The sequence below is a fragment of the Dromiciops gliroides genome, chromosome 3, assembly GCF_019393635.1.
Source record: "Dromiciops gliroides isolate mDroGli1 chromosome 3, mDroGli1.pri, whole genome shotgun sequence".
NCBI classification, from domain to species: domain Eukaryota; kingdom Metazoa; phylum Chordata; class Mammalia; order Microbiotheria; family Microbiotheriidae; genus Dromiciops; species Dromiciops gliroides.
Genome location: NC_057863.1, coordinates 651,089,178 through 651,104,341, shown reverse-complemented (window position 1 = coordinate 651,104,341; position 15,164 = coordinate 651,089,178). Strand labels below are relative to the sequence as shown.

At 45.9% G+C, this 15,164-nt stretch overlaps 1 protein-coding gene across 1 annotated transcript; it reads right to left on the bottom strand.

The window, feature by feature from the left end:
- Positions 1-4,874: 4,874 nt before the first annotated feature.
- On the bottom strand, positions 4,875-14,633 carry LOC122748274 (polyadenylate-binding protein 2-like). The gene is given in 6 exon segments (XM_043993939.1): positions 4,875-4,910; positions 4,912-5,581; positions 5,631-5,804; positions 13,084-13,253; positions 14,135-14,222; positions 14,521-14,633. Coding segments are annotated over 6 exon segments (1,251 nt in total).
- Between the last annotated feature and the right edge of the window lie 531 nt (positions 14,634-15,164).

Sequence of the window (15,164 nt, the reverse complement as noted above, 5' to 3'; positions counted from 1 at the left end):
TAAATTCTTTATATGGGTCAGCTGACCTCTTTGAGACTGAGGCTTGTCCTAGGTCACTGAGACAATGATGCAAGAGCAGAGCCTTCATCTCACTTCTGAAGACTAGGACTTTTTCCAGGTTTTAGCTGCATCTTTATCACTAAAACCTTGCTAATGGTATTGAGAAAATGGGATCCTGAATTCCTCAACTAATCTCTCCTTCTACTCTGAGTCTTGACTCCATGACTTCCATATCCTGCCTCAATACCGTAACCAAACAGTTGTGGTCAAAATGATCTGTGCTCAAAATGAATACCGCAAGTGTTAGCTGAATCGTTTGGGAGGGGCCCTACCTGGCCCACCCTGAGATTACCTATGATACTGGGAAGGACCTCCCCTTTGGGGGAGGAGAGATTGAATGCCACCTGAAGGGAGGAGAGCCACTTCTGGTAGGCTAGGCTCTTGGGGACTTCCAGAACCGGAACACTCTCTCTAAAGGTTGACCAAGGTGTGAGGAGGAGCATGAGCAACTTAGACTGCTGGGATGTTCAGGCTTGGGTGAGTTTAATTATGGAAAACACTAATAGGCTCAGTTTAGAGATAATAATATTCATCTGTATTTCTATTTGCCTATTTCCTTAGCTTTGATGTTTATTACTTTCACCTCTGTTGTTTAATCAATTCCCAAGTAATAAAATCAGATCCTTTTGTGAACTAAAAAGCTTAGAGGCTCCTTTCTTATTGGCTTGGGAGAAATATCTACAAAGGGCTGCTTAAATGTCCCTCATATTTGTGGGATCCCAATATTAAGGTGAGTCACCCAAATAACACTCAGTGTATCTAATTTTGGCCCTCACACAGTCAAAACCCTGAGAGTAATCATACCATGTGACAATATCCTTAAGGGGCATTTTGGTGAAGCTTTTAAATAAAATATTATCGAGTAAGCATGTAAAAGATATCATATGCTTTGAGTTGGGGTAGAATTTACAACCAAAAAGCACTGTTGAGTCAACATCAGGAACACTATAATAAACCATATTTTTTTGTTTGTTTTGTTTGTTTTTTTTATTTTTGTTTTTTTAGTGTGGCAGTTGGGGTTAAGTGACTTGCCCAGGGTCACACAGATAGTAAGTGTTAAGTGTCTGAGGCCAGATTTGAACTCAGGTATTCCTGACTCCAGGGCCGGTGCTCTATCCACTGTGCCACCGAGCTGCCCCAACCATATTTTTAATGTAAAGAAAAACATATGCTTCTGCAAAAGAAGCTGAAAAGCCTTTGACAAAATCTAGGGTTGCCAAGTGGTACTGTAGTGCCTAGAGTGTCAGGCCTAAAATCAGGAAGACTCCTCTTCATGAGTTCAAATCTAGCCTCAGACTCATACTCACTGTGTGAGCCTGGGCAAGTCACTTCACCTTTTTGTCTCAATTGTTCACCTGTTAAAAGGACTGGAGAAGGAAATGGAAAACCACCCCAGGATCTCTTCCAGGAAAACCCCAAATGGGGCCTCAAAGTGTGAAATATGACAATAGGGAACAGAAGAGGATTAAGGAGGTGGTACGTGAATAAGCACAGTGCCGTTTTCCCCAGCAGCATTGTTGCTACTAAGTCAGGGAGCCCAGATGGGACCTCAGCTTCTCAGGGATGGGAGCTGGACACTCAGGAGGTCAGGGCCACATGAAGCAAGAGTCTAGTGAATGAAGCCCTTCAGAGGATCTGGTGCTGAGGCTGTGGAGGGAAAATGTTCAAGCCTGGGGGAGTTTCCAATGAGGAGAAAGCCTTGGGGACTAGGGAAGGTAGAGGGAGCTTCCCACAGGAGGAGGGACCTGCTGGGCCCTGGTGGGCAGGACAGGGTTAAGAGGAGCTAGGAGCTGGCTCCCCATCCCTATCCCTATTTATCCATCCCACAAGGGGCCTGCTCCCTGAAGTCCTGTCTCCCCAGGTCTTCAGCAACCCCTGTGTGACTCTGCTCAAGTCATTGTCTATTCTGCCAACTGAGTTTCCTCACTCTGTACAATGATGGGGCCACATCAACTGGGGAATGGCTGGACAAGTTGTGGTATATGAATACAATGGAATACTATTGTGCTGTAAGAAACGATGAGCAGGAGGAGTTCAGAGAAACCTGGAGGGTCTTTTGTGAGCCGATGATGAGAGAGATGAGCAGAACCAGAAGAACATTGTACACAGTATCATCAACATTGAGTGTTGATCTACTGTGATGGACTAGATTCTTCTCACCAATGCAATGGTGCAGAAGAGTTCCAGGGAACTCATGATAGAAGAGGATCTCCAAATCCAGGAAAGAAAAAATAAAAGAACTGTGGAGTATAGATGCTGAATGAACCATACTATTTCTTTTGTTTTTGGTGCTGGTATTTTTTTTTCTATTTTGAGGTTTTTCATCATTGCTCTGATTTTTTCTCTTATAACAAGACTAATGCAGAAATAGGATTAATGTTATTATGTATATATATATATATGTGTGTGTGTGTGTGTGTTTGTGTAGATATCTATATCTATATAGATGTATAGATATAGAGATATAACCTATATCAGATTACCTCCTGTCTAGGGGAGGGGCGAGGGAGGGGAGGGAGGGAGAAAAATCTGAAATTGTAAAGCTTGTATAAACAAAAGTTGAGAACTATCTTTACATGTAACAGAAAAAATAAAATACCTTATATGTAAAAAAAAAATGATGGGGCCAGATCACTTTAAAAGTCTTTTCAGTTCTAATCTATGATCCCATGATCAAACCCAGACACATGTGCTTTAAAATCCACCTTGTTGAAAGGCAGACATTCATAATGAAAAGGGGATTCCTGGATTCCAGGGGAACAGACCCCAGAACATTTGGAAAGGGGAGGGCTTGTGATAAATGTTAACTGACTAAACGTGAAGGTCTATTTCCAGGCCCCTTCTTTTGAGTTGTCCCATGCCCACTTTCTGTGGTCTGAGAGCCCACCTCTAGGACTCAGGGTCTTCTGCTGGACAGGGAAAGTTAAGCATGGGCTCTAAGCAGAGGGGAGAAGACAGGTCAATTCTCCCACCATTGGTTGAAATATCTGTCATCTCTGAGAAGTCGTGTCTAAGGATAAAGAGGAAGCTGAAACACTCTTTCCATTCTACTAGATGGTTGGGGGTGGGAAAGGAATGCCAATAAGCTTTTCTCCTGGTAAAGGCTGGAACAGGGTAGAGGCCAGGAAACCCCTGCCTAAGATCTTTCTTTAATGCAGGATCCCAGATGGAGTGAAAAGACCCAGCCCTACCTTCCAGAAACACTGAAATCTCTTCCCCTGAGGACTCCCCTGTGGATTCCAGATAAGGAGGATGAACAGCATCATGGGGATCCCTGAGGTGTCAGCCTGAGAGGCAGCAGCATGCCTACAGTCACACAGCTCTGGCCACCATTTAGGCATGGAAAGGTAGGTTGGGCCAAAGGCAAGGAATGGCAGGGGAACAGAAGGGAAGGGGGCCCACCATGCAAGCAGAAACCAACACCCCCACACTGAGATGGAAACAGACAGGAACCCAGGGAAGCAGATGCCCCAGAAAAGACAGACAGAAAATCTAATGTTGGGTTAATAGAAGGAACCTGAGTTAGGAAAATGGAGACAGTGAGGACCTGAAATGGAGGCAGAGACGCATTGACCTGAAGAGAGGATCAGTCTTCTGGAGGGACCACAGAAGGGCTTTGATGTCTTGGTGAACTTCTGCATCAAGAGGAGACATGGAGCATCTGAGCTGCCTTGCTTCTCCCCAGGCAACAGGCAGAATTTTACCTGATGAATGAACCGATATGAAAGTGTAATTCATGGGTTGTCTGCCAGGGTAAAGCTGTGTTCAAAGAACATGCTAATCTCCAGGTGAGATGCAGGGGAAGCTCCCAGACACAGCACCACTGAGTCCCTTGGAAAGTTTAAACCCATTCTGGCTGAGTTCTGAATTGAGAATAGACTTTTTTTTTTCGAAAAACATTTTTCATTTTATTCATGACGCATATTAAAAAACAAAAAACTCCTCCCACCCTTGAAAATACCTAAAAAAAAACAAACAAAATCCCCAAGCCCTCCCTCCATTCCCTGTTCCCACTTCCTCGCTCCCTCCAAAACCAAATTAAAAGAAAAAAACACCTACCCCCATGTCCCCCAAACAAGATGGTGCATTTCCCCAGAGGGAAGGGGAGTTCACACTGCAGCCTCTGGGAGAGGATCAGAGATCTTCCTGCTACAAAAACCTGCAAAGAAAGACACTCAAAACAGAAACAGAAACACAAATGGAAACAAAATAGATCGCCAGAGAATCTCTGGGGAGTCAGGAAAAGTCGTCCCAGGGATGAGGGACAGGGAGGCAGAGGGGAGGTGGGAGGGGGATAATTGGCAGGATAAGAGGCAGGCAGGAAGGAGAACAGGGAAGAGATGGAGGGAGGGTAACAAGCAGAACAGTTTTGTGTCCTTACATACCCTTATGTAAAACCTTTCCCACCATCCTGACCTCACCCCTGAACAGCCCCAGTGGGTGAAATGAGGAGAGGAGGGAGGGAGGAGAGGGGTAGGAAACAGCTTGCGGAAGTCGAGGCTTGTCCATTTCGAACCCCCAGAGTGAATGAGCAGCCGCCTGTCCCTTTCCCAGAGGAGCGCTTCCCCTGACTAGACCCTCAGAAGCAGGTCCCTCCTCAGCAGTTAGTTATGGGATTCTCCCCCCTTCCACAGTATATCTTTTTCTTTATATATATATATTTTTCCATCAAGGTCATCTTCTGTTTTTCTTTTTGTTTTTAATTCTTTTTTTCCCGACTTTCCTTTTTTTCCTCTCTCTCCTCCTAATACACACTTTTTTGGTTATTGTTTGGGGTTTTGTTTGTTTGTTTGTTTGTTTGTTTGTTTCTTTTTTTAGTAAAGGGAATACCACGAAGTCGCTCTGGCCCGGGGCTCTGTAGACTCTTCTCCGGGGTCTGCTGTTGAAGCCACTATAGAATCCATAGCGTGAACTACTGTAGTTAGTAGCTCTGGCATAACTATAGCGGGCACGCGGAAAACCCCGATCTGTGGTGCTGATCCCCGGCCGATTGGTCCGTTTTGGTGTCACTTTGATCTGTCGTCCTACGAAAAGAGATTCGTCCAAGGCCATTGACGTCCTCACCGAAGCTTTATCTGAAAATTCTATATAGGCAAACCCTTTAGGATGTCCACTGAACTTGTCCCAAAGGATGGTAACTCGATGAACTGAACCACAACCATGGCAGTGTGCCTCCAGCTCTTCTGCTGTGGCACCATAGTCAACATTGCCCACATAGATGGACCGGGCATCAGCCTCCATCTTCTCCTCAATGGACATGATCCCGGGGCCAGCATTGCCTGGCGGTGGGCTCCTGTTCATCTGTTTCTCCACCTCGTTTTGAAGCTCCTTCAATTTCGCTCCCACTTCCTCCATCTCCCTTACTCGGGCATTGATGGCCTCCAGCTCCGGGTCCTCTATAGCGCCGTGCCCCGGGTCGCCCTGAACCAGGCCTGGCTCTTCCTCCTCCTCTTGAAAGCCGGGAACTCCTGGGGGAGCACGGGGCCGGGGCGCGTTCTCCTCGGGCTTGGGCTTGGACTCTAGCTCTAAGGTCTAGCAACAATTCCTCAGGCTCTAGCAGCAAGTCCTGGGGCTCTAGCAGCAAGTCCTCAGGTTCTAGCTCCTCTGCCTCCAGCCCATTCCCGTAGTCCCCTGCGTCGGCCGGGGGCCCCTCCCCGGGCTCCCCCCAGGCCCCGGGCACAAGATGGAGCCCCCACCCTGGCCCGGAGCCTCGACCGCCCGCTGCGCCCGCCGCCTTGAATAGACTTTTAAAAATACATATGGAGGCTGGGGGCACCGAGGTAGCGCAGTGGATAAACCACTGGTCCTGGATTCAGGGGGACCTGAGTTCAAATTCGGCCTCAAACACTTGGCAACTACTACCTCTGTGACCCTGGGCAAGTCACTTAACACTCATTGCCCTGCAAAAAGAAAAAAAAAAAATACCGATGGTTCCAGGGAGTCAGAAACCATGTCTGTTACTAAACAGTCAGAGAATATATACCTTTCAAACCCAGGGTTGACACCTCTTCCCAAAGGACATTCACACCTCAAGAAGGGTGTGAACTCCACACTTGATGGTTAGCTGACCTCTTTGAGACTGAGGCTTGTCCTAGGTCACTCAGACAATGATGGCAAGAGCAGAGTCTTCATCACATTTCTGAAGACTGCGACTTTTTCCAGGTTTTATCTGCATCTTTATCACAAAACCTTGCTAAGGTATTGAGAAAAAGGGATGCTGAATTCTTCAACTCATCTATCCCTCTGCTCTGAGTCTTGACTCCATGACTTCCAAATACTGCCTCCATACCAAGACCAAACAGTCAAAACCCTGAGAGAAAGCATACTATGTGACTATCTCCTTAAGGGACATTTTGGTGAAATTTTGGTGAAATTTTAAAATAAAATATAATCAAGCAAGCAATAGCAGCATGTAAAACATCATTTTCCTTTAGTTGGAGTACTTACCAGCTGTGTGGCCCTGGGCAAGTCACTTAACGCCCAATGCCCCAAAAAGCAACAACAACAAAAATGCACCACCTTGTTTTGGGGGAATGGGGGTTGGTGTTTTTTTCTTTTTCTTCTTTTTTTCTTTTAATTTGGCTTTGGAGGGAGCAGGAGGAAGTGGGAACAGGGAATGGAGGGAGGGCTTTGGGATTTTCTTTATTTTCTTGATTTCTTTATTTTGGTGAGGCAATTGGGGTAAAGTGACTTGCCCAGGGTCACACAGGTAGTAAGTGTTAAGTGTATATGAATTTTATCATTCTTTTTCTCTAATTCTACAAAATCTTTTTTGAGTTTTGACGGATACAGTATTATATAATGTCTGTCATAGTGCTGGATGAATGATGCTAACACTCATCTTCTCAGCCTTGGACCCAAATAACAATTCCATCTTCTCCACTAAGCTATGACCTAACTACCCACCCAGGAATGGATTCCTTTAATTTCTCGTGGAATCTCATTACTAAATCTATTGGCTGTCCTGGGGTATAATCCCTGAGGCTCCAGATAGGTTGTGCTGTGGATGCAAAGCCTTGGTCATTCCCAATACATCCCTGTTTTGCCTGGTTAATACCAGGAAAACTTAATATGAGTCTAACTTGATATGATTGCAAACGGTCTGCATGCTTTTGACCTCTCCAACCTCCCACCCTCATCTGAATACATTTTCTCAGGGGGTTCATGTACCAGGATCCCATATTTTAGCTATTAGGAGAACTCTACTATTAACTCTTAGTAACTGACACCCTCTAAACCTGGCAAACTGACATGCTAAAGTAAAGAGTTATTTTTCTGCTCTTCTACTCTTTATTGGGAGGTTGTATTCTGCATGTCTTTTTCTAATTCTAAATCTTGCTCTCATTCTGCTGTGCCTCAGCAGCTATCACTTGGTGATATAATGTAAAATGATTAGCAATATCCATGCTTCTTTTGTAATTGCTGGCCTAGCCTCTTTCCCAGCCTGTGGCCATTTCTTCTTAACTAGCAGAGTACTCAACCCTTGTGGGGTCTTGGGGGCATTCTCTCTCCCCATCACCCCCTAACTAGCCCACCCAAATCTATCGTTCATGTGACTGGTGCCCATGTTAGACATCGGACATCAACTTGGAACATTTCTTCTTTCCCCAGTCCATTTCCTGGGAATCTTACTAACTTTGCCGAGACACCGAAGCTTGGAATTGTATCTGATTCTGGTGCAGGTGTTCTAAGGTAAGAGGAAGGCACTGAGTAGCAGGAGATTTGTTCACTATATAGCTTTCTTCGTAGGTTTTTCTACATGTTTTCTAGGGGGAGTAGACAGAAATATGCAGGACGTGGCCAAAGTAGCAAGACAGAATTGGTTTCGGGCTTGCCACAACCTGATAAAAATATCTGTCAGTTTCTTGCCCCTGATGGTCCCAAAAATCCACTTAACTCATAATCTTTCCAACAGTAACCACCATCCATTTGACCCCACACTGGCAGGATTGATTGCTCAGTCACAGTTGGTCATCTTTAGGGCTTCCATCTTGAGAGGGATCCAGTCATGTCACCCTCTTCTTGCCTCAGCTTTCTCTAGACCCTACCCATTTCTACTGCCCTTCCACATTGTTGTCCTATCCCTCCCTACCAACTTTTTTTTTTTTGGTGGAGCAATAAGGGTTAAGTGACTTGTCCAGGGTCACACAGCTAGTAAGTGTCAAGTGTCTGAGGTCCGATTTGAACTCAGGTCCTCCTGAATCCAGGGCTGGTGCATTATCCACTTTGCCCCCTAGCTGAGCCCCTACCCACTTTTCAGCAGCCTTTTCTAGTGGAAAAACACTAGATATTTGGAGACTAAGTATTTAGCTGTGACTCTTGGAGAGTTCATTATAGACAAAGCTCACACTCTGAGATGGATATGCTGATTCCCCCTCACACTGACAAACTGAGTCTCAAGAGCAAGGTTTCTGTATCCCTCCTAAAAGTTTCAGGGATAATTCTCAGGGCTTAGGGATAGTTTTCTACCTTTATATAACCTAGGGGCCCACACTGGTATGCTTTCCTTCCACAATTATAGGTTGATTATCAATTAATCAGCCAGACTTAATTAGCTTTTAGAAAGGGATATGTATTGAGCTTGTAGCATGGGTACACTTGATGGAAAAAACTGCTTTCTAACATTAAACACACTCTCTCCCCGATACATAAAGAATCCCAGGGAAAGCAAATTCAGGTTTATCCAACAAGCATGGCAAAGGGGTAACTGGAAATTTATCCTTGTTTCTCAAAGCAGATGCTATTGTCAGGTGTTCCATGGACTCTACTAGTATTCAAAACAGAATTATAATAAGCTGTAAATGTTATGTTGTGTTATGTTATATATAAACTGTAGAATTATTATACATTCCCCATTTGGGAGTACTCAGACCCTCCTACAGTGAAGAATGGAAGGCGATCTCAGCTGAGGTTGAAGGTGAGGTGCTCCCCTTCCCCTCCCTCCCACCCTTTTCCATCCCACCTCTATCCCCAAATACTTCTGTCTGGTTTGAGCTCACTCTCAATTCTCAGACCTGAAACTGTTATTTTATAGAAAACCTATGGGGAGTAATTATGTTTCCTTAGACAATTGGAATGTTCAAAACAATATCACTCATTTGATCAAAGACTAATTTCATGTTTACCATAAAGACTTTGATTGATTGGTTGTTGTATTGAAATGTCTTCTCACTAAGACTCTCCTTTAAAAGAGAGTCAGGTGATTGGATTGATTCATTCAGCTGAGCTCCCATCTTTGCAAAGAAATAAGTAAAAAATAAAAAGGAAACTGACTGCAATAAACGTCTGTAAAGACGATACAAAATGATTTCTATTTGAAGATACGATTTATTCAGAAAACTCTAGAAAAATAATAAAGACATCTAGTTGAAACAATTGACTATTTTTAGAGTAGCAGGATATACAGTATATCTCTAGCAGATTTTTAGCAATGGCCTTTCATCTCTCTGGAAGCCACGATGGTTCAGAAATTCCCTTAAAAGAAAACAAATCATGAGACCCTAAAATATGGGAAATGTAAGTGTTCATAAAGAATTTAGAGCATCCTATTCCGTCTTATCTTGCATTTGAGAGAGATTTCTTGTCAGCTATTTGGGGAACAGGCAGTCAGCGTGAGGCTTCCTGTCCACCACCCAGAGGAGTTAGCCACAGACTGTGGAAGTCAGATGCCTGGGTTGTTGGCTACTGTCCCTTGGAACCTTATCTAAGGTGATGAAACTGGAAGCCAGATGGCTGATGGGAAAGGAATATGATATCTTCTCTGTCAGGCACAGTGCTATGCCCATTCCTAAAAACGAATTCATTTAATCTGAGACTGATAATGGACTTAAGGCTAGAAGTGGAGGCCATAGACCAACCCTCTACCAACTGGGACCAATGTAATGGATGATTCAAGATCTGGAGCAGAAGCAGGGACCAAAATAAGAGGAGGGTCTGAGAATCCCTGTCAGCTACTTCAAAGCCCATTGGATCTGTAAGCCAGACATAGGTCAACAGCTTTTGTTCTTCCTGCTTCCAACGACTTACCTGTTTAAACTGGGGCCATGGACACCAGCCTTTCCCCCAAACCCCACCCCCTGCCACCACCACCACCACCACCACCACCACCACCACCACCACATACACACACACACACACACACACACACACACACACACACACACACACACACACACATTGTATTCTCTATGATTTCTAGGTGACTGCATTTTGGAAATAGTCTCCAGTCCTATTTGACAGAGGGGAAAAGGAAGGCAAGGGTAAGGAATCTGAGGTAATAACTGGGAAGAGAGGAGCACATGACCATACTTTAATCTTTTCTTTCCCTCCTTCTCTCCTTCTTTCCTTCCTTTTTCTCTCTTTCTTTCTCTCCCTTCCTTCTCCCATCTCCCTCCCTCCCTCCCTCCCTCCCTCTCTCTCTCCCTCCCTCCCTCTCTCTTTGTCTCTCTCTCTCTCTCTCTCTCTCTCTCTCTCTCTCTCTCTCTCTCTCTCTCTCTCTCTCTCTGTCTAACACACTTTGTGGCCACAGTTTGCTGGTGACCTGAGTCCAGTGAATGTAGGTCTTATTTGGAAATACCACATGTGAGATGGAGGTTGAGATCTGCATTTCTAAATGATATGAGCCATCCTCTAATCACATGTTAGAACCTGAACAGCATGGGTTTTAACTTTCCAAACCATATATCCATCTGGGAGGTCCCTGAAGCACACTGACTGACACTTAGTAGGCACTTATTAAATCCTTATCTACTAACATCTGAGACTCTGATGAAATGGTGCCTTGGATGGTGCCTTGATCATAGCGCTACCTAGTGGACAATGTGGATAGTATCTTTTTTACTAAACAATTCATTAGCAAACAAAGCATTTTCTCAGTTTAAGGTCTTCCTATTGTCCACAATGTTCCAAATGTCAAAAATGACCAGAATATCTTATGATTACTTACAAAAGGCAAGAAGAAAAAAAGAGAGATTCTATTTGGAGTAACTATGAAATGCAAGTAATATTTGGAATTTTACTTATCAAGACACACATAGAGTATGTAAAAATACAAGATGGCGTTCAAAGAATTGAAGCAGGATCAAAATCATCATAGGGACGTCCAATGTCCACATTTGGACTGTACCATGTAATGAAAATTAGGACACGGCCTAGGTTATTGTGCAAATTTTATGCTATCTCAAGCCAGTTAACCAGGGCTTACTAGGAAAAATGATAAGACAATTCATTTGGAAGAACAAAGGGTAAAGACTCGAGAAAGGGGAAAAGATGGAAGAAGCAAAGGAAGCAGAGAATCAGCAGATCTCAAATGACGAGATAAAGTAGTAATGACCAAAAACATTTGAATCCAGTTAGAAATTTTACAAAAGGAGAACAGTGTGTCAGACTCAATGTTCCAATCAAGCCAGAGAAATGAACGAGCAGAAAATGTTCAATAAACCCAAGAAGAGAAACTAGAGAATGTAGAAGACACTCTTCAGCATTTTGTGAAACCTGTGCTTTCATCTGGTATGAAAAGCTTCCATAGAAGAGCTTCCTCTACCAAGGTAAATTAGATAATTATTCCTGGGAAAAGAGGGCAACAGCTTAGCAGAAATTAGGTAAAGACCAGCTACTAACTGCCTGAGGCCAGATTTGAACTCAGAAAGATGAATTTTTTTGACTCCTGGCAAGGCATTCCATCCACTGTGCCATGTAGCTGCCCTTGGTTAGCATAATACATATCTAAAACCAATGACTAGCAATGGATAAATACCCACAAAATTCTTAATAAGGACATGAATAAAATAAGGGTGCTCCCCTTCTTGACTATTACTAGACATAATTCTAAAAAAGACTAGCTATAGGAGAGAGAAACTCAAGGCATTTACTTCAGAAAGCAAAATGTGGAACAATCCCTATCTGCGAGTGACATGATACATTTCTTAGAAAACTTTAGAGAAACAGCAAAAATATCGATATGACTAATGGCCCCAGGACAGTTATTAGGCTATGTGATGTTTACACTCTAACTATATGGTCAACTTAAATTAGGAGCCATAATCTCTGCAGAAAGGATGATCAATGTTTGTTGAATGGATGTGAAAGCCTTTTACTAGTAGCTGACTTTCACCTTGACCCCTCCCAGAGAAAAAGGAAGCATCAAGTCATGTCCATTAGTGGCCTCATTAGCTTGTACAAACAGTAAGAAACACAGTTTCAGAATCCTGAAGTTCATGTTTTATTTACACAGGCCAAAAGATGGCAAAAACGATTGGTCTCCGGGTGTACAGAGTCAAGAGTCCTGCATACACATCTCTGCAGTCCCTAGTACTGCTCTTCATTCAAAAGAAGAAGGGAAGCAACGCCTCCGTGTCATCTCTGGACCCTACAGAAGAAGGGCACAGATATTTGTAAAAACCAAAATGAACAAGGCTGACCCTCACCTTCCCTGAGCACAGGCCTGGAGTTGCAAGGCTGGATTCTGATTGTGACATTGAGAATAGTCCCAATCTTCCCTCACCCCCAGCACTTCCCACCCCTAGCCTTTGTCAGTAGAGACTTCAAACAGACTGGGGCCTAAGCCACAAAGTCTGGAAAGTGAGAACAAAGCCTGCAGGCACAGAGAGAAGAGAGGAAATTGTTTTCAACAGCTTCATTATCTCAGACACTTACTAGCTGGGTGTCTGGGCAAGTCACTTTAGCTCTGTTTTCCTCAGTTTCCTCATCTGTGAAATGGGGATAATAACAGAACTCCCCCCACCTCCCACCCCAATGCCAGATTGTGGTGAGGATAAAAGACATAGTCACTGTAAAATCCCTGACACGTAGTAAACACCCTATCCATGTTCTAATTATTGAAAGATGGAGAATCGAATGCTAGGTCTTTGGATTCTGAATACAACATTTATTAATGGCAAATCCCTGATGATGTTGAGTCTCCAGAGTTCTTTCTTGTCCTTTCTCTTTGTGTCTGCTCAAGAATCTTACACACCCCCCCTCCTTATCCATAAGGACTGACACACATTCGTGATCTGCTTTTACTCGTTCTCTTCTTCCTCCTCTTCATCTGAACTAGAAACAAAGAGGTCTTCATGCAGGACATTGAGCCTTGCGGGCACTGTGGGCTGGGCAGCATCCAGGAGCACCTGCATGAGGATCAGAGAGGAAAACACTGTTAGTAACTTCACTCGGGCCCCTGGGGTCCTCTGTGGCTATTGCCGGGAAAGGAGAGTCCTCTCCAAAGTGGCTTCCGGATCTCCCAAGTGGATGTGGGATAGCCTTAGACCTCACCCAATGTCATCCCTGCCCCAGTCTTTGCACATGCGCTCTTCTCTAGATTCTCAGGATGTCTTTTGCCTCTTTTGGCATCCCTGGCACTCAACACGATGCCTGACACTTAGTAGGTGCTAGAGAAAAGCTGATTGACCGAGCCCTTTGTCCGAGGTGAGGAGAAGAGCGTCTAGCATGGGAAGTTCTATACCCCTTCTCCTCTTCCTCTCCAGTGGGGACTGTCTGTAGGGAGCAGGAGAAGGGGCCAGAAGGTCAGGGATTGGTCCTTCCTCCCCCAGTGACTCCATGTTCTCCTCAGTCCAGAGATGGGCATACAAGGTCTTTCCCACAGGAGCTGAGCTGAGCTGAGCTCCCCTCCGCTCTCCCCTCCGCTCTCCCCTCCGCTCTCCCCTCCGCTCTCCCCTCCGCTCTCCCCTCCGCTCTCCCCTCCGCTCTCCCCTCCGCTCTCCCCTCCGCTCTCCCCTCCGCTCTCTCTCGCGCTCTCTCGCGCTCGCTCTCTCTCGCTCTCTCTCGCTCGCTCTCTCTCGCTCTCTCTCGCTCTCTCTCTTGCTCGCTCTCTCTCTCTCGCGCTCTCTCGCTCTCTCTCGCTCGCTCTCTCGCTCTCCCTCCCGCTCTCCCGCTCTCCCGCTCTCCCGCTCTCCCGCTCTCCCGCTCTCCCGCTCTCCCGCTCTCCCGCTCTCCCGCTCTCCCGCTCTCCCGCTCTCCCGCTCTCCCGCTCTCCCGCTCTCCCGCCCTCCCTCCCTCCCTCCCTCCCCCCCCCCCTCCCTTAAGCTAGCCTGGAATCAGAATCTCTGCTGCTTACCTGGGCTGTTGACTTGGCCCAATTGCTTGCACACATATACTTGTCGAATGCAAACGTCTCCATGGGTTTCTGGACAACACTATGGGGCCTTCAGGAACAGAGAGTGGCCGGCCCCTGGGCACACCTCTTGGCAGTTCTAGAGAGAGAATCTAGAGGCTCCAGCACCAGCAGGCCTGGTGATGGCTGAGGCCCCCCGAACTGGACAGGGAGAGAGGAGTCGGGGCCTCTTAGAAGGCTGTGGTTTGGGAGACTGCCTACCAAACCTGAAGGAGCAAGGCAGGGTCTGCCTTGCTGGGGCCGGGCCCTGCAGACCTTGCCTTGTTCAAAGGGTTTCACCAGAGGCTTGCGACTCCTCTCCCAGAGCAAAGTGCTCATTTTCCTAGCACTTCTCATTGAGGGGCTTTAAGGGCCGCTTTGCAGCTGCCTTAGCTGCCTTAGCTGCCTTGGCTGCTGGGGTCCCCCCTGCCTGACCAGGGGCGGCTGCTTTGACAGGAGGCATCTTTGCAGGGGTGCTCCTCGGGATCCCTTGTGAGGGCTCAGCAGGCAGACAGGACCATTTCAAAGGGGTCTTCCTGGGTGGCTGGAAAGGATGATCAGGCTGACAGGGATGCTGCAAACAAACCAAAAAACATACCCTCAGGTCTTCTGAAATTGGGGCCCTATCCCACTCTCCTCTCCCTCTAGACCACTGGGTGTGCAGTCTGATCTATTTAAGGGCTAAGGCTCTACACCTGGAGAGGTGTGAAGCCAGGAACCACCCCCCCCCAGGGCTAATGAAGATGCCCAGCCCATGGATGGAACCCGAGATTGGGTCAGCCCAGCTCAGAGGATTCAGGGGCTGAGCTCCCATGCTTAGGCTGGGGTGGACAGTTAGCTGTCCCTGCCCTTCCTGAACTTGGGATAACAGAGAAGGAGGGATGCAATCCTTCCCAGGATGAGAACATCTCTACAGATGCTTGCAGCTCTTTAGGTTAGATTTGTGAATTTAGGCCTAAAGGGAGCTACTGTAAGGTGTAGGCAGACTGACCAG